Consider the following 27,225-nt stretch of genomic DNA (forward strand, 5'->3'; position numbering starts at 1 on the left):
TCTGCTAGGACCAAAACAAAGACCGAGGCATTCTGTATTACACATATATATGTGTGTATATATATGTGAACATGTACACACATTTTCACATATTGCGTGCACCACTTGAAAATAAAATGAAACAAGATCTCTTTTTTACTTTTGAAAATGGAGCTAAAATCAAGCTTGATAATAGATCACAGTGAAAAGTCTATTTCGGGCAGAGTACTCTGATTTAACACAGTATTTAAACTCTGTCGTCTGAAGGCCAAAATCATGACTGTATTTTTCATTTCTTGGTTCATGTAATTAGAGAGTTTCACTAAAAATTAAGATAAATTATATATGTTATTGTCTTTACATTCTCCTTCATATCTTCTCTCCATACATGCTGTTGGGGTGTGTGTGTGTTGAGGGGACCAACATGGGAGGATCTTAAACTGAGCTGCTGATGTGACTTCTGCAGGTCAGAGACTTCCCGAGAATCAAAATTTGCTGTTGTGCTGTAGGACTTGTACCAGAAAAAGAATGATGACTCTAGTGATCTGTGCTTAGCAGCTGTCATCCAAAAAGAAAGAAAAATTGGTCTTCTGGCCATTAAAACTAAACTTTCCCAGTCTAAAAAAAAACCAAACCCTGACCAACTGAGAAGAGGTTTCTAAAGCAGTAGGAAAAACTTGCACACACGTTTGCTATATTAAAGGGAACGTTCTTCCATTCAGGTGCAAGTGACAAGGTAGAAATCTTCCAGAGCCATCTATTGATGTCTTTCAAGATTCTTTGAAATCAAAATGTAGACTCAATCAGTCTACTACTGAGGATTCCTAATGATTTCTAGAAATACGCAAGCTTATCTCTGAAGAATGCAAGAGGTAATAGGATGTTGTGTAAATGACACTTCCTGCAAGAAATGTCTCATGGTAAATTTTTGTTTACCTTACAAGCTTGGCATGATATATTTTGCCTTCTGTTGCAGCTTGTATTTCCATAGGTAGCAGTTCAAATGCTATCTGAATCCACAGAAGTACTATATGTTTCTAAAAGCTAAAGAATCATTCTTACCACAGGGAAAAATCAAGGCTGAAGTCCATTCCCCTGAGTGTCTCAATACCGCAGCATACATGCATGTTGATGGGAGGCTGGAAAAGAGTTGCAGTCCCTATAACATCAGTAGCAAAAGGTGTATTAATGCTGGGTGATGGAATAGAAGGAGCCTTAAGGCCATATCTCCTGTCAATAATCTCTTCCTGCCTGTTTATAGTCCAGATGATTTCAATGGAGCTACCTAGCAGCTATAGCTCGTACTGGCCAATCTTTATTGCAGGATTAATTGCTGCAACGGGTGTTCTACAGTGATCTGAAAAAAACATTCAACAATTTTTACTTCTTTCTAATTTTTAAAAAAAGTTATTAGATAACTAATAGAAGAGTGCATGAAACTAATCTTTAGAAAGCTACATTTTAGTTATAATGGCTAGTGCAGGGGTAGGTTTTGATGTTGAGCAACAAGCTTGTCTGGGTTGCCAGTAGTAAGGACTTGCTTTTGGGCAGGGAGGGGGGAGGTTGGCATTGTGTTATGAGGTTTTGGTTTTGCAACAGTTACAAAAGTAGTAGAAAGGTTGAAACATTAATTCTTCTTATTAGATGGAAGAGGAGCTAGACTTGTGGATGAACCATTTTTAATTATTTTATGTGGACCTGAATTATCTTGATAAGTAATGTAATATAACCTGTTTCAAATGCAAAAAAAAAAAAGTTAAATTGAAAACATGTTTTTCTAAACTGATAATGTGATACATGAACTCAGATGCACATAGATTGTTTTCATGTAACTGAATAATACTTAAGGTAATGGATTTAGTTGTAAAATGAGGTTCAGTAATGCTTTAAAATGTTTCCAGAAACTTGGAAATACCACAAATGTTATTTTTAAAAAATAATAATTTTCAGAGACCTTTTACAATTCTTGAAAAAAACCCAAACTCATAGCTGATATAGTTATTGTGATTCAGTGAAGTATGAAGTTTCTATAGTAGTAGAGATTTTTCTGGAGACTGTTCAGATAAAGAAATTAGATTTGCTTATGAGTATGAAAGTCCATGCCTTACTAGAATTAGGCATTTGCAGCTTCATTTTTCTACTTGTCCCCTTTATGTTATACAATCTAATAAAAGGGTGGTCTGGTCCTTCCAAGCTTTATTGCCACGATCTAGCTTTACTTTATCTGGATAGAAGGTTTCTGCAGAGTTCTGTATGACATCTGTGATATAAATGACCTGTGGTTTTTAATGGACTACTTGGGCATTGTAGGCTCAGGAGAAATTTATTTTATTAGAACGATTTTTTTAGATACATTAGGTTGATAGTTTGTCACACTAGAGTATCTAATCCTAGATATTAGTTTTTCATTGGTGTTGTATGTTCTAGTTATTTCTACTGGGGGTTCTGCCATGGAGCAGCAAGTAACCAAAACTGTAGATAGATGGTTGCTTGACTTACCTGTCTGTCCTCCTAACAGGTTGCTGAATACAATACAATTCTGAAAACGTTGCAGTGATGTGGGTTCCCAACTGAACTGATAGCAGCAGGAGTAGCTATCTGCTAGTAAAAGCAGGAGCTGGAATAAAGTGCATGTTGGTGAGAACCGAATCATTAACAGGCAATTAGTTCAAAATCAGAAGTTACATTTTTATTTTTCACTTTTTCTTCAGCTCAGCTAATCAGTAAAGGACTGGTTCATATGTTTGGAAAAGAATCATTTAAAATTGCCAAGATGTTGAAACAACTGGGAAACAGACCTGAGGCAGGAATGGGAATGAAAATGCAAAAACCTTTTTCCTTCCAAACACTGTTCTTTCACTGTTCATTCACAGTTACCAAAATCATCATGGGCTTGAGTTCTCTGGCCTTGAAAATGTATAGTTGCTCAGTGTTTCATTCTGCCTCTGTTCAGTAATATGTTCCCTTTCAGGAATGTTTTATGAGCAAGAGGGATGGGTCTATGGCTACAATGCTGTAAGACAAAATGCTCATCATAAACACAAAACCACTTCTTTTTATAACAGTGTAAGTATTTGGTCATAATTAGGAGAAAGTAATGATGCTCTTCGCATCTTTTAAGTAGTCATATGATTTGCTTAAGAAACTCATAAGAACTTGTGCCTGCAAAGCCTAAGTGTTCAAGGTTTTTTTAGATTTCTCTCAGAAACACTGACTTTCTTGCCTTCCACAAGTACTTGAACTAAATATTTTTAAATTTAATTTTATCTTGGGGAAAATACGTGCCCTCTTCTTTTGATTTTTGAACTGAATAAATTATCTATCTGTAGACATTGAACCCTTAAGACTATTGTGCATAGAATCATCACACCCAAACTTGATTACAGTAGAACTTTGAAAAAAATCAAAATATGAATTGTAACTGTTTTTTTTCAGCAGAAACTTTTCACTTTGAAAAGAATATGAAAATATTAACAGATTGTTACTGTCCCATTGGGCATATATTTGTATTCTTACTTACTGAAAGAAGTGCTATATCAAGCCTACTGATGAAGACGCAGAGGCAGATGAGAAATTTGTCACTGTTTTTAAGAAGCTAAAAAAACCCCTCCTTCCTTCAATGATGGTTTGAGTGATTTGTCAACCTCGTTATTAAAAATTCATGCCTTCCCATATGAATTTGTCTACAGATTTTAGACAATGATGTTTTTTGTGGCTTTCTTCACTGTATTAAAGAGCCCTTTCCTACCCAGAGGGGTTTTTTTTTGTTCCCCTCTTGTTCCTTTTGAGACACTTGTGCTATAATCAAATCACCTTTTCATCTTCCTTGATCTTTCTTTTGATTGCTAAACAGATTGATGAGCTCTTTGTCGTGAGTAATTTTCTCTTTGCTCTCAGATTTTAAATAGTGCTACAAATAGCAAGTTGAGATGTGAGCTCACTGAGATCAATAAGATTTGGGCTCCTAAAAGCCATAATGAATTTGAACTCAACGCCAGTCCTTACCTTTTTTATTATTTATTTATTCATTTATTTATTTTAACCTTCTTACATATTGCTACTCTGTTAAAACAGTTGAGACAATATCAACCCTTTCTGATCAGGTGGTACTATGAGGTTGTGGTAAACTGTCTTAACTAAATCCTGCTCGGAGGTGCCACTTTTCGTGGTCACAGTTCTCCAGGAATCAGGTCTGGGCCCAATTCTCTATAATTTTGGATATGATCTCAATGTTTCTTTCAGTAATCTATGAATGCCAGATGGTTTAGTGGATCTATGAAAATCTGTTTGCTGTGAGAATTCCAGGACAGATTTTCATGCCTCCTGAAGTGTATTTTGTCAAGGAAACTTGAGGGTCTGTATGTCAATTGCTTTTTGTTAGTACATTATGGGGTTTTTTGAGTACATTATGGGTTTTTTTGTGGCCAGTTAAAAACGTAAGTGTTAACTAAGCCAACACAATTATATGGACTAAGAATTCATAGACTGTTTCTGAGGTTAAAAGCTTTAAAAAAAAAAAAATCTGTTTTGCAGCTCTCTCAGAGCAATAGCATAATTTTTACTTGTGACTTCACCTCCTGTTTCACTTATTTTACTTGCATGCCTCTTCTGCAGTTCAGTTTCCATCTGACTTACGATCTTGTTATATTTAGAGCTGCTACCCTGTAGGATAATATTGATCAAATTCAGGGAAAAGACAAAATATAACCTGGAACATGGACACCATTCTAGCTGTCTCTGCATTAACTAGTACCTCTAATTACGTGTACTGCTGAGCTTGTTTAAACACAGTGTAGTGAAACAATGGAATTTTTAGTTAGAGCTGCTGAAAGAGACCATCACTCTCTACTTGCAACTTTAAAATAGGCTTGCTTTGCTAAATGTGTATTGAAGCAATCACTTTATTTTTCTGATATGGTTCTCTTACTTTTAACAAAACTAGTACTATTTTGGAACAACTCAGATTTAACTGGAAATCTAACATACAGCTATTTATATCAGCTATGCAGTTCCATATTTAGAAATACCCACTGGCAAAAAAATTCTGACAACTACACTATAAGAGAAATGTAGGTGTGCCCAAATCTCCTCTTGATGAGCGCCTTTTGACTTGGGCATTTTTATTGTAATCAAGACTAAACACCACAATAGTAAAGTAAAAGTATTTCATCAGTTTTGGAGCCAATAAAATCTCTGTGGTCTCTGGCTAACTTTTTCCTAGTGTAATATCTGAATTTTTGCTTTTCCTGTGTTGTCAGAAAGCATATGCTTAAAGTCTGCCTTTCTAGAATATTGTCAGTATTGCAATTTTTGCTTCTTTCTGTCTGTTCTGGATCAAGATGACTTAGAATGGTGTCATAATTCTGCAGATTCATTTGCCAACTTGCATTGTAGTAAAAATGTATCAAAAGCTTTTAATTGCTAGTTAAGTAAAATAATAAAATGTTTTTTGTACCATGCTATCTGCATAGACCTGAAAGGGAGAAGTAATCCAAAAGCTGTTGTTTTTAAGGATGGAGGAAGACTCCATGGTCCACAATGAGGGGAAAAATGCATTTTGCTTTTGAACTGGAAATTAAATCATCCATGGAAACATGATTTATTTCTGTCACCGAGACTGGCTGATATTTCAGAAATGTTGGCCCTGAGTCATTTTCATAGACATTAGACTGTGCACTTTTAAAAGTCTATTCATTAATGGGGGTATGAGAACTCAGAGATGAATAGAACAATCTGCTCCACCTGATGAAGTGCTGATAAAGGAAGCCATTCTTTCAGTTGAATTTCCCATATTTTCCTGTGATATTGCTGTGCTGTTACTCACTCCTTGTAGATAAGGAAGTTAACTGGTTAATGAAATTGTTCTCCCATTGTGTGTCTTCATGGGGGAGTGGAGTAGACATTGTTTATGGTGAATAAAATATACTGATTTCAATAATTAACTGAAAAATGGATAAAATAATTAAAATAACAAACTCAGATAAAATCAGATATGTGCATATTCCTTTAGGTGCTGTGGATGTGTGCTGTGTATTTGGAACTGAAAAAAGCCACTTTTCATTCTTCAGTTCATGAATTACTCCTTTTCCAAGAAAGGCAGAGATTTGCTGTAGGATCAAGTAGAACTATTTCACATTGTAAGCAAGAACCCTCATCAAGCTGTGCAGTAATCTGTTCCTTCTATACTGTAATTTGAGGAGGAAATCTAGCAGATTATAAACTGTAAAATCAATAAGACAGCTCAGTGTGACTAATAGGTATTTGTTTTAGAAAATTTTTACAAAGTGAGATACATGATATATCTGTCATAATCCATCATATTGTCTACTAATTTAGTAAACATGAAGGAGTTAACCCCCTGGGAACCCCCATTTTACAGTAACAGCTGAAGTACCTTTTTTGTTTGTTTGTTTTTAAGAGTTTTAGCTAAGCTTGGTCTATTTTTGTGTTTTTCGTGGCAAGGCTTGTGACATGTTTATATTTAGTTACCGGAAAAATAAAACATCCATCTGGTGGTCCCCCACAGTATTAATTTTCTTGCTATTATGAGCTCTTTCTTAATACTAACCAAACCCAGGAAATCCCAGGAAATTATTTTTGAGACTATTTTTATCCCTGATTCACTTTTACTAGGATCGTACTATTAGTATTGTGAACGTAGTAAGTCAGATAATCAAGCTGCGTATGGCTTATGTTGTGGCAAGCTGAGAGGAAAATATGTAGCATGCAGGACTTCACCAGTCATACTGAAACAAATAACTTACTGCGTATAATCAGCTAACTCGAAATACAACGAGGCACAGAGAGATTGAGGTCAGACGTGCTAGGATGAAATTGGGGTCTTTCTGATGTGTGCATGCATTGGCAGAGAGCTGTTATGCTAAATAGGAACAAGATATACTGGCATGGGGAACAATATTTTTTCTTGGCATTTTTAATGGCTTGGAATAAAAATTAGGAAATTAGAGCTAAATAATAGGAAAATCTCAGTGCAATCTATGCTTACTTTTTAAGTGTAAAACATCATTAAGGTGATAATTCTGATTCACAGCAGTTAAATTGTGAAATTGTTCATGTGAACATACAAACGTTAAATGGCATAGGTTAAAGTCTTTTGTCTGAGGCCCTTGTAAGGCATGCAGTTTAATGTTTTAGCATATTTATGAAATGTATGCTTCAAACCTGAAATGTTTCAAAGCTGTGTACTGCATTAGATAGTATTTCCTTTCTATATTGTTCAAGTAGTAAGACAAAGGCAAGTTTAAATTGCTTTCCTATCTATTTCTCTAGAAAAGCCTTTGGGAGTATGGGAGCTTCTGCTTCATTAATACTAATAGAAGCCAAACAGGACTTTTAAGTACCTCAAGGAAGTGATAGATATACAGGATTTCTAGCCAGCCTGTGGCAAAATGCCCTGTGCTTGATTGACTTGAGAGGAAAGCTAATACTGATCTAAGAAATGGAGATCATTCTGCAGTAACGTGAAGCTTTACAGATCCCTCTTGATAGCAGGGACAAGAAACTTCACTACATCTGAAAACTGCATGTTTGAGAACATCCTGTCTTCCACACAGTCCCCACCACTCCTCATATCTCTGGTGAGAGGCAGGAAGCAGATGGGAGGAAATGTTGCATATCTGTTCCTGGAAGGATACTGAACATCTACTTTATACTAAGTGCTAAGGGAAGACTCTGATAATACTTTGCTTTCTTTGGGAATGAATTAGTTTTTACCCTAATGGAGCAACCACTTTAAATATATTTTTCCATAATCAGTAAAATTAAGTGCCATGGTTCCCCAAAAAGTGATGTGTTCTCTGTCATGGAGGGACCTCGGGTCCTGTGTCTACCTTGGCTGTGCTAGTTCAGCATTACATCGTGCAGATCAGCCAGCTGGATATTGCTGATTGAACCAAGAAGGTCATTCACATTTTGTGGAAAAACTGTCAGTTCCTGAATAAGAAATAGAAGGCCTCGCAGAAATAAATCAATAAGGCAAACACTAAACTAAATCAGTATGACAAATAACTGTTCTAGAAATGGTATAATAATGCTTCTCGCTTTTACGAAAAGATACGGTTTCAAGAAACTTCTCACCTGTTCATGGGGAGGTCTGGCAAGGATTTCTTTGAGGCTTCTCTGGTTACATCCCATTTGGTTTCTCTTTCTCATTAACAATTTTGTTGCCATATTAGGCAACCTTTACAGGCTTTTTTTTCTAGTTGTTCAACTGGAACAACGTCTACTCTTGTGGAAAGGAAACGAGGTATTATTAACTTGTTCATACACTGTGAGACTTGCACCCCTCTTCCCCCCTTTCCTCTCAGTGCTGCATGTTTGTGTTCTTAGCAGATCCTTTGCTTATTTAGCAAGGAAAGAGTCCAAAGAAGATAAAAAATAAGAAAATAGAAAACTCTTCTGTAAGGAAAAATAGAGAGGAAAAACTTGCTCTGGTACACAATATCATGTATTGGTCCCTGCCATAAGGTTCAGACTGTCTCTTCCCTACTTATTCCACCAGTTCTGCCATTTGTCAACTACTACAGAAGGATGCGGAAGAACTTGAGATTAGTGGTGCAGCTGGGTATAGGGCAGCAGAGAAAATTTGGAGGTAGTGTTGGGGGAAAAATCTGCCTTCATATTTGTTGCACATTGGACAAATTGGAGTTAATGGCTGAATCCCATCTGCAAGCCAGAATTTACTCATACTTGAACTAAGGGATATTTTTTTCACAAATGTAGTTACTATAAGCTTTTTCTTTTGAAGAAGCATCTATGCATCCAATATTTCACTTGACCTAAAAGCATACATAGCATTGCATCATGTCCATAAAAGTATGAAAATACTGTCAATACCATTCTTAAATTTTAACTGAAAATTGCAGAACTGTTTGCTGTTTCATTTCATGAACTTGATCATAACTGTGTAATTTTTGGCCAGGCTGATGTAATAAGTATTCAGTGAAGGGAGGCCGTGCTAGCCTGGGAAGCGTAATGTGAACAGAGGTTGGGTGATGGTGGCAGTCCAAGATGCTTCATCCTTATGAGGGTGGATGTTGCAAGTTGCAGAGTTTGCCCTGATCAGTTTAGGCTCTAGTTCACGGGTCTGTGCTGTGATGTGAAGTTGTTCTGTGATGAAGTAGGGGTATCTACCTTTCTCCTACCAGTTTACACTGTGATCAAATGATACAGGATTGTGCCATGGGATACTGTAAGTGAAAGTACAATTGCTTGGGTCACCATTTGTCAGAGGAAGGGAACGTCTGTTGAATACCTTTTGAAGTTATAAACTGATGTAGCCCATGGCATAGGTAGAGTTAATAATGGCTGTACTGGTGGTGGAGTCACATAGCAGCAATAAGAAGTAATTGTGGCAAGAATAGATCCTAGCATAAATTTCAACAGCCCCTGAGCCCCTTAACCCAACTAACATTAACAAGAGTTTTCTATATATTGCAGGTGTTCACATAATATAAATATGTTATCATGAAACTGGTAGACTTCTTATTAAAATAGTTAGGAGATACTCACAAGCTTTATTTACAGAAAGCAGTTTCTAAATTTTTCTTTTTTAATGACTTGCCACTTCTTTCTGCTTTTCATCTAAATTTATTCTTAGCAAGATTAAATCAGTTTTGTCTCATGCTTTCCTGTTCTTTAGCTAAAATACTTTTCTTTCTTATTCATTTGTGCGGTATTAGTAACCTCTTTCATCTCAGTTTTATTCTGTGAAGCTTATTTTCATTTCCCCTTGAAAACAGGCTTTCTCTTCCTGGTCATCCTGTTCCTCATCCAGTTTTAAACATTTGATGAGGATTGTCAACAGCACTTCAAATGAGGCCTTTTACAATAATATTATGTTGTATGTTTCCATGTGAGATACTTCTTTGTCTCATATAATTCTATTATTTTTAACCATTTTTTCTAACCAGTGCAGAGAAGTTTTTCTCCATGAAAGGCTGAAAAGAATTTTCAATCAGTATTTCACAAAACATTACTCTAGAAGCTGGCAGAAACTGTGTAGAACCAACTTAAGCTGGGTTTGCTAGTTTGTTTTTTGGGGGTTTTGTTTGTTTGTGGGGGTTTTGGTTTCTTTTTTTGTTTGTTTCTTGGGGTTTTTTGAGGCTGTAGGTTGTCTCCCACCCTGGGGTAGAAGCTAAGACTTCAAGTGAACTAGTTCATATGCCGATAACACATTAGCAGAACTTTTGAATCTGACAGTACAGAGATTTGAAAAGCAAAATGCAGAGACAGTGTATTCAGGTTGAGATATTAACTCAGTATGTATAGAGGAAATATGGAGAATCTTCTCAACATAATAACAGATCCGCAAATCATTCCTAAATCGTCAGTTTAACCTGAACAAAGCAGTGCTCAGTTCTCGTTACTGTACTGTACTTTTCAGAATATGAAGGTTATGCTTAGCATCGCATCTCAGCTTTTGCAGTATGATTTCAGCACAGGCATTATTTGCATTAATGTAGTCTTGAACATAATAAAGCCCTTGACATTGGTATAGTTTACTTGTCCATTTCAGTTTGAATGAAAATTTAAATGTTTTTTGAAAAGGCAGAAAAATCAAAAAAGTAATCAGCAAAAGTGCTGTTACGGAATTGACTCTTGCAAGCAGGAGGTGGGTTTTTTATATCCTAAATATCAAATACATCCACAGATGCTTGACAAAAAAGGCACTTTTTTAATGCAAAAGCTGAGTGAGCTGAAATAAAGATAGAAAGCATTCCATCAGCAGATGAAGATGATGAGCCAGCATGTTCCCTAGTAGGCCAGAAACTCAAAAACAGTGAAATATGTTTCATACTGAATGAGCTTAATTTGCACAGTAACTTAAGCTTTAAATATAGTCAGATCTGTTTAAACCACCCATGAAACCACCGGTTTTGTTTGCTAGACATGACAGTGTTCAGTAGTGACACAAGTTGGTGACATGGAAGCTGCTTTGAAATGGTCCCTTTCCAGCTTATGTGGAAGATGTCAAAAATACTTGAGCCTTTTTCTGGGTTTTGTGAGTCTATTATAAAAGTGTATATAATATCTCCATTCTGTGTATACAGATTTGCAGCTGATGATTAATTTCTTACCTGTTGAGGCTCTGGAGCAAAATTGAGGGTAGTGTACCTTGTACGGAACACCTGTGGCTAACTTTGCTTTGTGCTATCTTTAACAACAAGCATTAAACATGGAATAGTTTTTTTTTCCAGCCACCATTTCTTTGTTAATTGAGAACTTAGTTATTAAGTTGTTCCGGAAATCAACTGGAGGGCTTTGTAACACTGGAAACCTGGACAAAGTACCTACTTGAAGTAATACATAATGTCTAGCTCTGCAACTAATTCAGAAAATAGGGTTTGCTGAGACAGTTCCCATGGAAGTGGAAGAGGGCTTAACATTTGGTTTTGCAGTCCTTTCCAGGACTGGTGTGTACATTTAGTACCAAGAGGTATTAAAGAGGGTAGTCCCTGAAATGATACAGGCCTTCCTTGATATTATCCAAGGTACCTGAAACGTTTTGAAATTGCCTTAAATCTGCAGCTGCTGTAACAAAACAGACATCAGTCCGCCTGGATATAGGACACTTCTTTGCCTGTAAGTGATTGTAGACTAGAGCAAAGCAACTGGTGCCTGCCCTCCCTCTTCAGAGCAGGTTTGTGTAACTGAGAGCACAAATAGACATTTGTGTGGGCATATAAAGGGTACTGCTTTACTGCAGTGTCAGTGAAGCTCAGTTACCCCAAAAAGTCCATCCTCGTTTTCTTAGTTATGAAGAAGGAATTGTTTTCACATTTCAATGTTGAATTTAAATACTTTGAGAATCTTAAGAAGCTTTTTTTTCAGAGAGTAGAGAAAGAGAGGAGTTTTTGTTTACTTACCCAAAACAAGCCATAGTTAGTGGCAAAACAACAGCTAAGGCAAGAGATTATTTGTCCTGAGCATGATTTGCTGAATATCATGTCTCCTGACCTTTGATCAGATGAGTATTATTGGAGATTAATTGGATCAATGGTGGCATATGTCATACTTCAAGTATCTGTACGGAAAGATTTATGCTTATATCTGATTATAGCAGATTAGTACCTGTAGATATAAAATGCCAAATCTGCCATACATATTTAGGCCTTCCCAAACATCTGTCAGTGAGATCTGAGGTTGTTGTTTTGTGTATGCTGAGGGTTTTTTGAGGTGAGTCTACATTTAAAAACAAAATAAAAAAGACCATTAAGGAAATTAGTACTTTGTGGATAGGACATTTGAGATTTCACTTGTAAGACTGAACAAACACTTGGTTTGTAATTTGTCCAGAAACAACTAAAATGAAATTTGTAAGTAAGTATATGTCTGTTCTGCTGTAGAAGCTGAGATAAAACCCTTTCTTCTTAGGTTAAAGGCTGAGAGGTATGATATAAGAATATGGAAAATGAAGCACATGAGGTTGAAAAAAGAACTGATCTGTTTACTGGTGTGATTCAAGAACTGAAATTATTTTCATGACTTCTAGTATTTAAGATACAGTTGGGCTACTCTTTCTCTTTCTGAATGAAAGTTGCATGGAGACTTTTTTTTAAGTAGGCATTAGCACATGTAATATTTTGTTGCCATACAGGTCCTGAAAAGTTAATTTCTTCAGAGTCCCAGTGTGTAACATAGTACAGTATGCTTCCGCTTTAGTGCCTTTTCCCCACCCCTGCGCTGGTCTTGTCTTGAGAGAAGAAAGCCATGACATCTTTTAGTTTACTGCTCTCTTTTTCTCTGTGCAGTAAATTATATGGCACTTCCTTTCATCCCTTCTCCGACTTTCCTTACTTCACTTCCATCTTAAGTCTTTAAACACAGACCAGTTGTCACTTTCCAAAGATGCTGCTGTTTTAGGCCTATCACCAAGCGTAGTGAATGATAAAGCCTGAGAATGGACATTGCCCACTAAGTGCCCAGTAAGTTAATCTTAACATTATAAGGTATTTTGTTTCTGCTTATCGTGACATTGTAACCTAGATAACTCAGTAATCTGACTTAGCTTTTGTGCAACTTAGCTGTGAACATGAACTCAACATCGCCTTTGTGGGTCTGAGCCCCAGCTTTGAGCCAAAGGTCACATTACCTAAACAATATTTGTTAGAAACTACATATGAATAGTAAAGCCTCGGAATTAAATTATCATCAAAGCATGGACTATTAATTACATCAAACTTCTACATCCGTAAAACATTACAAAGTATAAGTATCCAGTGAACTATACCTGATGAGGTCTTAATCTCCAATATGCTAATTTTCCAAAATTCACATGGAATAAGATACTATATCTGTCATTTTTTTATTATTGCATGTGGTCATAAAGTGGATATTTTGAAGCAACGTTGTTTCAATATTTTATAACATCACTGTAGAAATATTTTTTTCTTTGTTTACATTCTAGCAAGTAAATGAGCCAGTCCTGTTTAATAAAAGAATTACATAATATATGCAAGAAGTTTTTAAATTTGAGGAAATATTTAAACTGGTAGTCACATCAATCGCAAGCCATATATTTTCTGTTTCAATAACTGAATACTGTTTTCTGTTGCAGTTGTCATTTTGATTGCTTTCTAAACTCTGAATGGAAAAATCCATTGTAAAAAAGGATTTTTTTGTTGTTGTTGTATGTGCATGTGGTTAGTAATAAACATACAATTACGTACTTTTGTAGCTTTATTTCCTTACATCCTAGAGTATCTTTTTCTATGTTTTCAGAAGTATTCTTTGCATTTTTGACTGTTATCATAACATAAATTAATTAGTTTCCATTGTTTTGTTTCTAAGGAGAGAAGTTTAGGGGCATACATGCATGCTTTCAAACAACTGAACTATTTCTAAGATTATCTTTTAGAATATCATCAAAGTGTGTCTTCAATTGTTTCTTTGTTCTAACTCGTTAGTGTGACTCATTTGAATTATGATCAAAACCACTGTTAATTCACATACCTTGAATTTAAAACTAGTATTCATTCTTGCTTTAAAACTCTTAGTTAAAAGCAATTACAAAATGTAGTAGTGATGTAGGGCATGAGATACTTAAAATTAGAGGACTCAACAGCTTGCAGGAAATTGGTATGTAGGAATAATTAGTGGTTTCCTCAAAAATCCAGCACTAAACCTTACATCTTTCTTCCACACTCTCCCTCTTGATTCCCTTCCAATGCTGCTTTGACTATCCCTGACACAATTTACCTAAGAAATCAAATCTCTGTGGAGCATAACTTCATGTTCAGAAGTTATTTTCATAGCTGCTGTTTAACATAATAGTTCAGAAATAGACGTAAAATATAATGGAAACCAAGAGGGTAAGTTTAGATGTAGTAAAAGGTAGATACTCCCCAGTATGACTGATCATATATAACCAAGACGTCGGATTTGCCTCATGTTCTTGAAAAAGATGCTGTATCACTGGGACTGTTATTAGTTTCAGCTTTGTAATTCTTTGGAGAAAAGAGAGCTGAAGAATTAGCATTGTATCAGACAACATGCCATCCAATTTCTCTTTCTATATTGCTGGTCCAGCACACAATTAGTGCTTTGACTTCAACCTGATTAATGCCAATCTTAACTGTTTTCTAAATGAATATCAACAGGGCAGTTTTAGGCCCATGTCCTTAGTCTCTTTGAAATAGTTGCACCCTATAATACATGTGCTGGTATTTCTTCTTATGGTCAGGGAACAGATAAAGGCACTAATCACAAAGACATCTTTTCCCTCCTAACTTTTGCATGCGTCTAGTCTTCTGTTTGATAGCTTCCTTTTTTGTCTTTGGTAAGCTTGGAGCAGGTTCCTTTATTGTATACAGAGACTTCTCTTCTTTCAAAACCTGCTAATATTAAAACAGTTTATAGAACTGATGACTTTTTGTTGGATTAATGATCATCAAACTAATGACTAACATCTGTGTTCAATATTGTATTGTGTTGAATTTCTAATATGGCTCTGGGTTTAGAGTTCTGGGATTTGGAATACATCCATTCATATTCAAAATCTGTAGCTCTCTATGTTGAAGTTTCTTTAAATTCTGTACACATCCCCTTTATTTTGATTTCTCTCAATTGCCATTGTTAGTTTTTGTAACTTTTCATTAGCATTCTTCTAAATGCATTTGACCCCTTAGCTCTGTGTTGTCTAGCTTTATCATTTATTCTGCTGTCTTGGTTCAGCTCAGCCTTCAGCTAAAAGAGAGGCTCTGCTACCTCACTAATACTTCTCTCATTTGTGTACCGCAGCTTTCTGTGGCTTCCAGTTCCTCCCATGTTCTCTACTCTCCTTCCCCTTCCATTCTTTCTTTGCTGATTTCTTCATTCATGACTTTATCTCCTCAACAAAAGATCTGTTCTGACAGTCTCCTGTGCTGATTCATCCCAAATATTTTTTTACTTTCACATGCAGAAATAAATCCATCATCTCCCCAAAATGAGTTCTCTGTTCCTTCAGTTCTGTCACCCTTCTATTTAAACAGCTCTGCACTTAATGGTAGAGTGTGAGAATTCAGTTACCTGCAGGCCTCTTACCTTACAGTAATATTCTGTTTATTAATTTTCAAGAAAAATTAGGTAAAATTGAATAGATGTGGAGAAGAACAAATACAACGAGTGGAGCAAGAAGTGACTGATATGGGGTAGCTAAGTTATTTTTAGTGTAACAGTCTGAAGGTTTAAAAAATGTTTTTTTGACTATAAAAGCATAAGGAAAGTAAATGCCAAGAAAGAAGGGTTTCAGCTGAAGGCCAATGTCAACAAACAAAAAAATAGGTTTAAACTAGTAGTGATTTTACTGGAAGCTGGGCATTAAGAAAGCTTTCTTACCAACTGGGGAAGTAGGGCTTTGAAATAGCCTCCCCAGATGACTAACGGAGGCAAAAAGAGGAGTGGCCAAAAAGGTGGTTTAATGTCTGGCAACACACCAGGCTTCGACCTAAGTCTCAGAGAGTGTGCTTTATTTAGTTACATGCTCCCAATCTCATCTGTATGGAGGTCTTTCATTACTAGAGCATTCTTCAGGTCCTAGCCAGTGTCTGTCCCCTCTTACCAGTCCACACTGGGTATCTTTCAGGAGGATACTGATACAGATATGATGATTCTGCTCGTCCTCAGCTCATATCTTCTCTAAACATTATAGCTTTCACAGATGCAGAAGATTCTTATTTTGTCCCCTCTGTCTCCGTTTGCCCCGGGTATCTATCCTATCGTGTTGCTTCTTTTTGACCATTAAACTCTCAATCTCATCCAGCAATATCTCTTCCCAGTGTCAGCATCTCATCCTCTTTCATCTTATAAAGCCCATAGTTGATCACATTGCTGTTACCTAATCTTCTTTTATCTCGTTGTTTGGAGTTCTTCAGTACTATGCTGGACCCTCTTTAAAGCAGTTTCTCTTGTACACGGTTCAAGCCATTGGCTCTATCTATGCTGATAAATTGAACATTGCAAGGGAATGTGCTTGGGCACTGAAACTTTATCATTTATTCCATTAGTTGTTAACAGGTTCCTGGTATGATTTTGATCTGGGAAAGGTAGTGGGCTGTCAAATGATTCCTTAGTAGTTTGGAAGTTAGCATGTGCCAGAGTCTGTACCCACTAGTCAATATGAATGAGGCTACTCTGATTTGGAGACATGAAGTTTAATAGCATGGACAGGGCCAGACTGGCAGTTGGCCTTGTTACTGCTCCATTCAGTGATGTAAATGTAACTGGTACTTCCAAGTCTCTGGTGACCTCTTTATAACCATGTATTAGAAAGTGCATTCTATCTTCCCTTAAACTGATAGATTAATTGTCATCTTATATTTTCTTTGGTAATACTTGTGCTCCCTGAATTCCATTGCTGGGCTATGTCTGTAATTGCCTTTACATCTGTATTTCCAGTGTGTCACTAAGAAGGCATCCTTACCAGCCCTCCATTTTTCTGTTAAGATTTTCCAGGTAGCTATCCTTTGTCCCTTTTCATTTGCTAGATAACACTTTCTGCAGATACCTCATAACTACCTTTGTTCCAGATCCATATCTTCCTGCCTTGCTCTAGTACTCCTTTGTTAATGAATTATGAATTCAAGCTAAAAATGATCAAATAGAATCTGAAACTGCTTGTTGCTGACCACTGCAGAACATGTCTGATCTTCAAGTTGAATTTCTTTAGTTCTCACTTTCTGAGCAATGAGTCCTATAGATTGTTCTATGAATACTATTTCAAAGATGCAGCCATTTCTTTCTGCCTCCACTTTTGTCCCAGCTTTTGTCCTGTTATGATTCAATTGTTGCAACATCCTTCTCTCTGACCTCTGCAAATTCAATATTCCTTTACTCTCATCTTGATTCAGTTCTTGCTTCAAAGTTAATTTCCTGCCCTATCACTTTGCCCATATCATTCTCCTTTACATTCCTTCACTGACTCTCAGGTTAAGTATCTTTGAGCTCAGACAGAACCAAAAGCGCTCCCTGCCAGATCCAGCTTTGATCCCATTCTTGTGAGTATTACAGATTGAACTTAGTGGTTCACCTACTTACTTCAAAGTTAAACTTAAGCCATTTCTCTGCCTGCCTTTAGGCATCATTGTACCCTGATGCTGCTGCATTCTTCAAGTCAAAATTTTAGGTCTCTAGTTCCTACTGTCCTGAGCCCTAACACTAATTCAGAAGCTATCCCTGTCATTAGTAGTGACCCTGAAGCCTTTCAGAATTTACTACATGCTATTTCCTTTGCCCACCCCTTGCCTTCCACATTCTAATGCACAGTGTGCTGGATCCAGCAGAAAACATGTATCTCTGGTGCTTGCAGTTCCTACCCAAATCCTACCCAAAATATAGCTCAATAAGCCCCAAGTCTGACAATATTAAGGAGGAGGGGCAGCACTAACTGTAAAAACTGGACCTGTTCAAACCCCTATTACAAGTAGTGTAGAAGCTGAATAACTGTTGCTAACTGGATTCTGTACCTAAATTCTAGTTCCACCCTTAAAGTTAACTTTGACTGTAATGCACTAACTTGTATCCACCTCAGAATGAACCGTAAGTCATTTGTTGCTCTTATTCTATCCTTCACCTGTCCTGCAAGGATGCAGTGGTATCTCTAAAAGGGATACTAAAAGTTTCCAGATCTAGCTCTATCGGTTGACGAGCACAGCAAATCCAGAAAATATCTGTAAGATATTTACTCTTGCCATTTAATGCCTCATCTTATTCCTGATATTGCTTGTCCACCAATGAATCTTTCTCTTCAGCCCTTTACTTTATTAACCTCTGATCCTAGTCTTAAGCCTAACAGTAGCCCAGTCACTCTGTCAGTCCTAGGCTAAACTGATTTGTTTTTGCAAAAGAACAGCCATCCTAGCTTCTCATGGGACTGCTAGTGACCTTAGCTTTTTATTACATATTTGAATTCCTGCTCTCGGCTTACCTTTATCATTACAATGCATACTTGCCCTCCTTACTAGACCAGCAGTTAAGTAAGTTCTTTCTTTATAATTATTACTTAAAGCTCAGGAATGGCCATGAGACATTCAGCCTGAACCCTAATCTTGACACTTTTGCAAGAACGGTCATAGGGAAAGACTGCTCGGTTCATATAGCTTAAACCAAAACCAGGATCAAAGTGCTTTATTAATTCACTAATGACAGATAGTTAGCTGGTAATCTGTGAAGTACACATTCAGGATCAATATTAGCATTACAGCAAATAAACCACAATAATAGACAACTACAAAATGTTAATAAACACCTGAAGTTTCTAAATGCAACCTCCAAAGTTTCAATTGCACTTACAGGTATGCATGCATATCAAGTGTTTACATTCATGCACATCCCCTCTCACAGGTAGTACAGGGTATGAGCACACAGAATTAATGCGGGCAGTGCAGGTTCTCCTACTTGCACAAACCTCTTATGGGAGATGTGGGTACTCCAACTCTATGTGTGCTCATGCAGCTCTTTACAATCCACTGATCCATATGTTGGCAAGAAAGCTCCACTACAAGGTCGCATATGCACAAAGAGATGTAAGTCCTGACTAGGTGCACTGCATGCTGTCACTCCCCTAGCTGAGCACAGGCTGGTCAGTGTCTGACAGGGAGACTGCTTGATCTGGCTTAAACAGAGGTGATGCTGGCAAGGTGACTTCTATTTGTATCAATGTGGGTTTTGATTACTGCTGTTTCCAGTCCAGACTCTCTCCCCACCCCCCCATTACAAATTTTCCTGCTGCTTTTATACTTAAAGGTAACTTTGTTTCAAAAGTCTCTTTGAAGTTTTTTTCACCAAATCACAGAATGATTGAGGTTGGAAAGGACCTCTAGAGGTCATCTGGTCCAACTCCCTTGCTCAACCAGGGCCACCAAGAGCCAGATGCCCAGGACTGTGTCCAGGCAGCATTTGAATACCTCCAAGGACAGAAACTCTAGCACCTCTCTGGGCAACAAGTTCCAGTGCTCAGTCACCCTCACAGTAACAAAGTGTTTCCTGATGTTCAGAGGGAACCTCCTGTGTTTCAGTTTGTGCCTATTGCCTCTGGTCCTGTCACTGGGCACCACTGGAAAGAGCCTGGCTCCATCCTCTTTGCACCCTACCTTCAGGTATTTATAAACATTGATGAGATCCCCCTGAGCCTTCTTTTCCCTAAGCTGAACAGAGCCAGCTCTCTCAGCCTGTCCTCATAGGAAGATGCTCCAGTCCCTTCATCATCCCCATGGCCCTTTGCTGGACTCTTTCCGACATGTCCATGTCTCTCTTGTACTGAGGAGCTCAGAACTGGACCCAGCACTCCAGGTGTGGCCTCACCAGCGCTGAGCAGAAAGGAAGGATCACCTCCTGTGACGTGCTGGCAATACTTTGCCTAATGCAGCCCAAGATACCATTTGCCTTCTTTGCTGCAAGGGCATGTTGCTGGCTCATGTAAAGCTGTTGAATCAAGCTAATGGTTGTCTTCCTCTTTAAGTATCCAGTTGGGGCCTGATAATAGTCTTCCTTTTTAATGTGATAAATAGGAGCAAACATCCTTCAGACAATCAATACATATATACACACTCACAATTGTATCTTATCAGGTCATGTTGTCCAGGCCATTTGCTAAGGGTGGTCATTAAAATCTCCTATAAACTCTTCATTGTTGCTAGCACCAACTATCATTTTTTACTCAGATTTGCAAGACCCAGTAATTAACCTAGTTTTTCAGTCTACTTTGGATTCTTTCCTGAACTCTAATTATAAACTCAATACTAATCCTTTCCAAACAAAAGCCCAGTGTCCTGTAACAGGTAAAGAACTAAGATTTCTGTTTGTTCAGTTAGGTACAGCTCTCGTCTTAAACCTATGAGTAATAACCAAGGTGTTCAATGCCTCTTAATACAGTACTAGTGATGATAAACCTTTTTGATACTTGATATATTTGTTTTTAAAAGCATAGATGTTTGCATCTGCCTAGATCCACTAGTTATTTTCCATCATTTGGTCTGTTTGGTTTTCTCTTATTTCTTCTGCACAAACAGGGTTCATACGGTTGCTTACTTTTCTGGATCTCCGTTTAACCAATGAGAATTCTATTGCAGCTTTTCTGTAAGCTGACACTTTTTGGTGGAGCTTTTATGCCAGCACTATACAACTTCTATCATCTCTGATGCTGGACACTCATCTGACTTTAACATTTTGTGTGGCAGTTTCAGTCACTTCTCTCTACTTCTTTACAAAAAACAGAGACAGTAGAAGTTAGTATGTTGATTGTGTGGCTCATTCACATTGATTTTTAAATAACAATAACTGTAGCCATGCATTCTAAAGGTTGCATAAAATATTTGGGTAAGGTAGAGAGACTATTGATTTTCAAGGAAAAATATATCTACCTAGACAATTACATTTTCATATGGTATGTTGTGTCCCAATAGAAGCAATGTTATAACCTTTCAGCTTCAAAAGAAACCAGACTCATAGCCCATTTATCAAAGTAGAGATTTAGCGGGAAGTGCATAATATATGGACAATCAACAATAGGATTACGCTGTCAGTCATCAATACCCTTGATCAGATGGCTCATCTTCAGTAACAATTGAGTCACAGGGCTCCTTTTTTGCAAGCTTCTTAATATGGTTTGGATGAACCCCAAACCAGCAGTAACAGTTTGTGTTAGTTCACTTATAGTTTCTATCGTCTAGGTGCATACATGACCCACAAAGATCCTGCTAGCTCTCTAATTGCTGACAATTAGTGAATATTGCAAAGTGGATGTTTAGCAATCTCAGCACTAACCTCAAGCACATAAAACTTATTTCAGTTTTATTGCTGTGTCAATGGCCAAAAGCAGCACTTTACAGTTTTTATATACTTCTTCTGCAAGTTCTTCAGCATCAGACATTCAGTAGCTATGGGATATACATCTATGCCAGGAAAATTAAATTTGGGACCCACAGCTGGACTGTACTATTCCGTCTTCCAACTTGGATTTAATTTTTGAAAACTTAATAAACTGAACCCAAAATGACGTAAAATGCCTGTTCTTCTAGAAAAACAAGTGTTAGAATCAGGCTATGCGTTTACAAATATTTTATAGGTTCGCATTAGAATGTGAAACTAGTGGCTACACCTACTAGTCAGTTAAACAGTGTGAAGGCATTGGCCTAAGCACTATAACTCAGTTACCTATGTGGTTGTGTTGTTAGGAAGTTCCTTGGCGTTATTCTCACCTAGCACTTTCCCAGATGTGATTTAGGAGGTACTCCAGTATAGAAACCAGTAGGTAGTTTGGATATGGCTCTCTTCTCTGGATGGTGAGCATTTACTAGTAAGTATGTGGCCAATCTATGCCAGTTGGCCTCAAAGTCAAAGAAAGGCTCTGGCACTCCTCAACCGATTAATATAAATGTAGCCAGTGTATCTGTTCTATAGCAACTTTCTAGAGAATGCTTTCATTCTGTGGTAAATGTGCTGTAATTAAAGATAGTTTTATCGCTCTTTCATTCACTCAGGGGGTGGTCCTGCAGCATGCCCAAGAGGCTGTAAATTCACTCTAGTTTATGCCTCATCAAGTCCTTAATCCATAGCAGTACTCCTTAGCAAAAAGTTCAAATCATTATGGTATGTAAAGATGAATAAAAATGAAAGGATATTGTGGTCAGAGCAGTTTGTTATCCAGCATACGCCATACCCATGTATGCCAGAGCATTGAATATGTATGCTGGCCGCTGCACTAATTGATCTTCAGCCAAAATTTCTATATTTCTGTTCTGACCACTGTGTTTGTAGAAGCGTGCTGTGTGTATTCAGATACCATTAATTAAGGATTTTCCACAATGTAATTTGTTTTTATTCCAGTGTGCATACTCATAAATCTCAATGATTTCAGTATCATATGCTGTATGTAGCACTGTAGCACCATCTTGTGTGAGCTGCAAATGTGGTTTCAATATATGCATTCAGCAATCTTCATGTTGACTATAACAATTTTATTTAAAACCCTTTTATGTAAAACTGAAATCAGGAAACAAGAACATGGAATAGCTCTCCCTTATAATATATGTGGTAGATTTCATAACAGTGCATTCATTTAAGATTACCTATTTGTTAGGATGATCCATATTAATATGAGGCATGGGATTCTGCAATCTGGAGGCAATAAATATGCATTTTATCTGTTTTATGCTACAAAAATACAGAAGGAAAACACAGAGATTAGAATCTTTGTGAGAAATAAAATGAAACTATAGTATAGGAAAGAGCTGCTAGGGAAAATTAAGTATGAATTTTTATGAAATAGCTGACAGGAATACAGCTGGAAAATGCTTTTAAATGATAGCAGGTAGCAAATGGGGCAAGGACTCAGAAATCAGTGTTCATAATCAGCTGTGGTGCTTTGAGGTTTCCGCATGTTTGGAAAGATACACATGCACAGGGGCAAAAGGTGGGAAGGGAAACATATAACACAATCTTGTTCATATGACAGAGCAAACAATGATTGGAGGCATGATTGTGGTGCATCAAATGCACTCCTACACTTTAATATCTCACACGCACTTCTTTTGTTCCACCTTTTCATGCTTTAATTTATGTCTAGTTTCCCTTCATTTTTCTTCCTACTATTACTGAGCCAATTTCAGTATACTCAATAGTTTGTGTAAGAGTCAGTCTTACTCTTAATGCAAGTTCAGCTATGGAGGAGGTAACTACTACTTGCTGCCATTGCTACAAGTCCAGCATATTAAAGTGAGTGACAGTTCTTCTGTTGAATGTAATGAAAATAAGCTCTCACAGCCACTTTCGGTCTCTTCTTTTGTGATGTCAGTTATCTAATTTTTCCAGTTTGGGCAGTTGTAAATATATAGTAACTCTAATTCTCCTTGAGTGATTATCCATTTGAACATTTAGGTGATGGAAACATATATGGTTAAGAACTCAAAATATAAGAATTTGTAGCCTTCATCGTAACATAAAATGCACTTTTACCCATGCGTGCTGCCTGAATGTGGCACAGGGCTAAAACACACCCCATCTTCCTTTTTATATGTGACTCAATCATAACTGTTTTCATGCCTTAGCACCTAAAGAGTCCGGAGCCACAGTATTTTCTTACTGTTCTTCAAGTAAAACCAGGAGTAAAAAGTCAAAGCGTCTTTTGTGGGTTTTGCTATGATTTCCTCAATCAAAATATCTAGCTTTAAACCACACTTTGCATGGGAACACATCATATCATCCTGACTGCATCAAATGCTTGAATTCTTAGAGGAAGATCATGTAATTGCTGAATACTCAGTCTGTCAGGGTTTCAAGTGTGAAAGTAAAAAAGGTATTTAGAAAAGCTGCATTGCTGCCTTTTTTTGGCAGGCGTAACTGGTGGAGATAAGGACCTGATAAACACGGGTATTCTCATCTGCTTTTGTTTTCACGTCATAAGAAATAGTGGTGTGTGAATTTAGATCATGAATATAGATATCAAGAGAGAGAGAGAGACTCTGATTAAGGAAGACAGCGTTTGACTTCTCTGCAAGCAACGCTCTCCCAGCACATGGCCAAAGAATTAAGTATTAAGCTTTGATGATCGCTACAAATGCAGATCATGAAGGGAAAGAACTGGCCTATGGAATGAACATATATACTGACAGATGCTGGGAAAAAAAAAACCTATGCTGGTCATGCATACCTTTGTAGTCCATTATTCTTCTCTGTCTGTCCTGTTTTGGCTACATTTGTATTTGGGAGGCTTGGGGGAAAAAGGATTTTTCCTCATTCTTTTGAAATGATAAAAGCAACTAGAAGAAAAGTTCTGTGCATATCAGTTGTTGACAACAGACTGCCAAAAGAAAAGTTGTATCGGTGCTTCTTGCACCATCCGTTCTAGCTCTGTACTTGCAATGTGTAGACTAAGAAGAGCTTGGGTTTCCCTTTTTGCAACACAGTTCTGGCAGCAAGGAGGTGCAGCTAATGCTAAAAGCCTTTAATCTTGCATGCTTGAGCATTTGTGCAGCCATCATATCCATATGAACAATACATCATGAAATCTCTCCACCTGACTATGTAAACGTCTTCATTATTTCCTCTGAACTAGTCTTCCGTTGCACCTTCCATTTTTCACTTTTAGATGCATTCATGCGAGAGATTTAACTGTTTTCTAAATAAACATTAAACAAATACAACTACCTTGTATAGTTCAGACAGTCAAAATAATTGAGAGCAAACATAATTATTAGCAAATTGAAGATACTCACTGAGATTGAAAGTTCAATAGTAATAAACATTGAGATATGGCCTAAAAAAGTGTCAACAGGAGTGGAGGCTGGATAATGGTATCCAAGACCTTGGGTGATTTTAACTCTAGATCAGAAGACTCATGGCACAATTCCAACCCCAGTTAAGGACCGAAATAGTTATGTAGGAGCCTGGTGGAAAGAGAATAAAAGCCACTTGTATATGTGGTCTAAAATATCACTATGCGAGCCAGGTCGCTTCCAGTACGTCAAACCATAATCCGTTCTTTCTGCTAGTACATTTTGTGTGTTTCATTCAATGTGCGAGGTACACCAAAATCCTAGATGCTGCAAACCCTATGGAAAGAGAAGGGAAGTGCTGTAGTTATTTTGTATTTTACTATCCTATATTCTGAATATTGTTAAAAAATCAAAATCCCTGCTTTAATTTTTGTAATATCTATGACGAAACTGTCACAGAGAATACATACCAAAACTAAAACCTGAAAGTTGTTCTGTTCAATGGTCTTTCAGGAAGTACTTGCACTTTCTTCAACGTGCTGCTTTTGTTCCCACTGTCTCTGTTTGACCATATAAGGCATATAGAAAAAATTGCTGATCTTTATTTTGTGTAGAGGACTACTTTATTTATTAAATAGACTGTGCTGGTAGGCTAGAATCCAAATTTCACTTACCTAAGAATGTAGTGGAAGTGAAGGGGGTTTTTATCAGTGATTTATATGCTCAGATAAATTATTTTGGTGTCTTTGTCACTGTTTTCTACTGTCATTTAAGAATATTGTATTTAAGGACTTACTGTATGTGCAGTTTAGTAATTTCATTTTTATTTAATTTCTTTCACTTCAGGTAACTCTTGGAGCAATCCAGTAGAAGTGACAGCACTTTACTCATTCGAAGGACAACAACCAGGTGACTTGACTTTCAAAGCTGGAGACAAAATCACAGTCACAACCAAAACAGATTCCCAGTTTGATTGGTGGGAAGGAAGAATAGGAGGACAAACTGGCATCTTTCCAGCTAATTATGTTACCATAAGTAACAACTAAACTTGTATAGAAGAAAAAGTTGAAGCAGTAATATATTTACACTGAAAAATATATTTTAACTTTTCAGATTTTATTAAAATTAGATTCTTCATCAAGACTATTCTAACACAAAATTGAAATGCATTAAATGACCTCAACTTTTCCCTAAACTTATTTCTTAAATAAACAGTAGGTGATAGTCAATTTATGATGACGTTTAATTTTGAGCAAGTTGCTGTATAAAAAGTACTCCAATTTCTGTCTAGTTTCAATTCTGTCTTGCTATATGGATTTATTTTTTACATGAGGGAAAAATTACAAACAATTTCTAACTAGACATGCTGAAAAAATATTGATTTCTATTAAATTATAATTTATGGTCTCTTTCTGTAATAAATGCTCTCAAATTTGCTTCAAACCATTTCCGAGTTGGAGTTCTTTACTTTTACTAAACACAGATGTTTTTTTGCAGGTATGGCAGAAGCAATTACATTTATGCTTGGTTTTAAAATCAGTAAGATAGGGAAGATATTTGTATCTGTAGGATTGTCGTAACCCCAGTCAGCAACTAAGTACCACACAGCCACTCGCTCACCCTCCCACCCCCACAGTGGGATGGCAGAGAGAATCAGGGAAAAAAAGTAAAATCCATAGATTGAGATAAAGAAAGTTTAATAGGAAAGCAGAGAAAGAGAAAATAATAATAGTAATAATAATGATAAAAGAATATACAAAACAAGTGATGCCCAATGCAATTGCTCGCCAACCGACACCCAGCCAGTCCCCGAGCAGCAATCACTGCTCCCTGGCCAACTCCCCCCAGTTCATATACTGAGCATGACGTCATATGGTATGGAATAGCCCTTTGGCCAGTTTGGGTCAACTGTCCTGGTTGTGCCCCCTCCCAGCTTCTTGTGCACCTGGCAGAGCATGGGAAGCTGAAAAGTCCTTGACTAGTGTAAACATTACTTAGCAACAACTAAACCATCAGTGTGTTATCAACGTTATTCTCATACTAAATTCAAAACACAGCACTATACCAGCTGCTAGGAAGAAAATTAACTCTATCCCAGCTGAAACCAGGACAAGGATATATGTAGTGGTAAAGTGTAGCACTATCATTCTCAGATTTCAACTTAATTTTGAGTATTTTTGTAAATCAACTTCATTTTACAGATGCAGATATTGACTTGAAAGTTGATGTGACAAATCAGAGCAGAGGTGAGAATGAGACTTGGAGTTTTTGAGAACCTGTTTAGTTTCTTTCTCGTTGCTGGATATGCTGAATTTGCCTCTTATATGGAGTTAATGCCAAGATGATAATTATGCTTCTTCAGTCTCGTCTTTTCCCCACTTGAAAATGTATTTTGTTAACACCTTGTTTCTTCTAACAGTGCCATGAGTATCAGATGGAAAATTAGTATGTCTGATCTTTCCAGCAACCAAGTTGCAGCTGATCTGCTGTTATGATCTACTAATCTATCAGGTGCTATTTAGCTTTAAGTTAT

At 37.1% G+C, this 27,225-nt stretch overlaps 1 protein-coding gene across 8 annotated transcripts in view; it reads left to right on the top strand.

Annotated features, from left to right (window-relative positions):
• SH3YL1 (SH3 and SYLF domain containing 1) overlaps positions 1-26,111 on the top strand; it is a 50,998-nt gene extending 24,887 nt beyond the window's left edge. For all 8 annotated transcript variants that reach the window (XM_072855118.1, XM_072855114.1, XM_072855115.1 and 5 more), the window contains one exon: positions 25,539-26,111. In XM_072855118.1, coding sequence (XP_072711219.1) covers positions 25,539-25,738 — 200 coding nt within the window. In that variant the 3' untranslated portion in view covers positions 25,739-26,111. The remainder of the gene's footprint in view (positions 1-25,538) is intronic.
• The last annotated feature ends 1,114 nt before the right edge of the window (positions 26,112-27,225 follow it).

The sequence above is a fragment of the Ciconia boyciana genome, chromosome 3 (assembly GCF_034638445.1).
Source record: "Ciconia boyciana chromosome 3, ASM3463844v1, whole genome shotgun sequence".
Classification (NCBI taxonomy): domain Eukaryota; kingdom Metazoa; phylum Chordata; class Aves; order Ciconiiformes; family Ciconiidae; genus Ciconia; species Ciconia boyciana.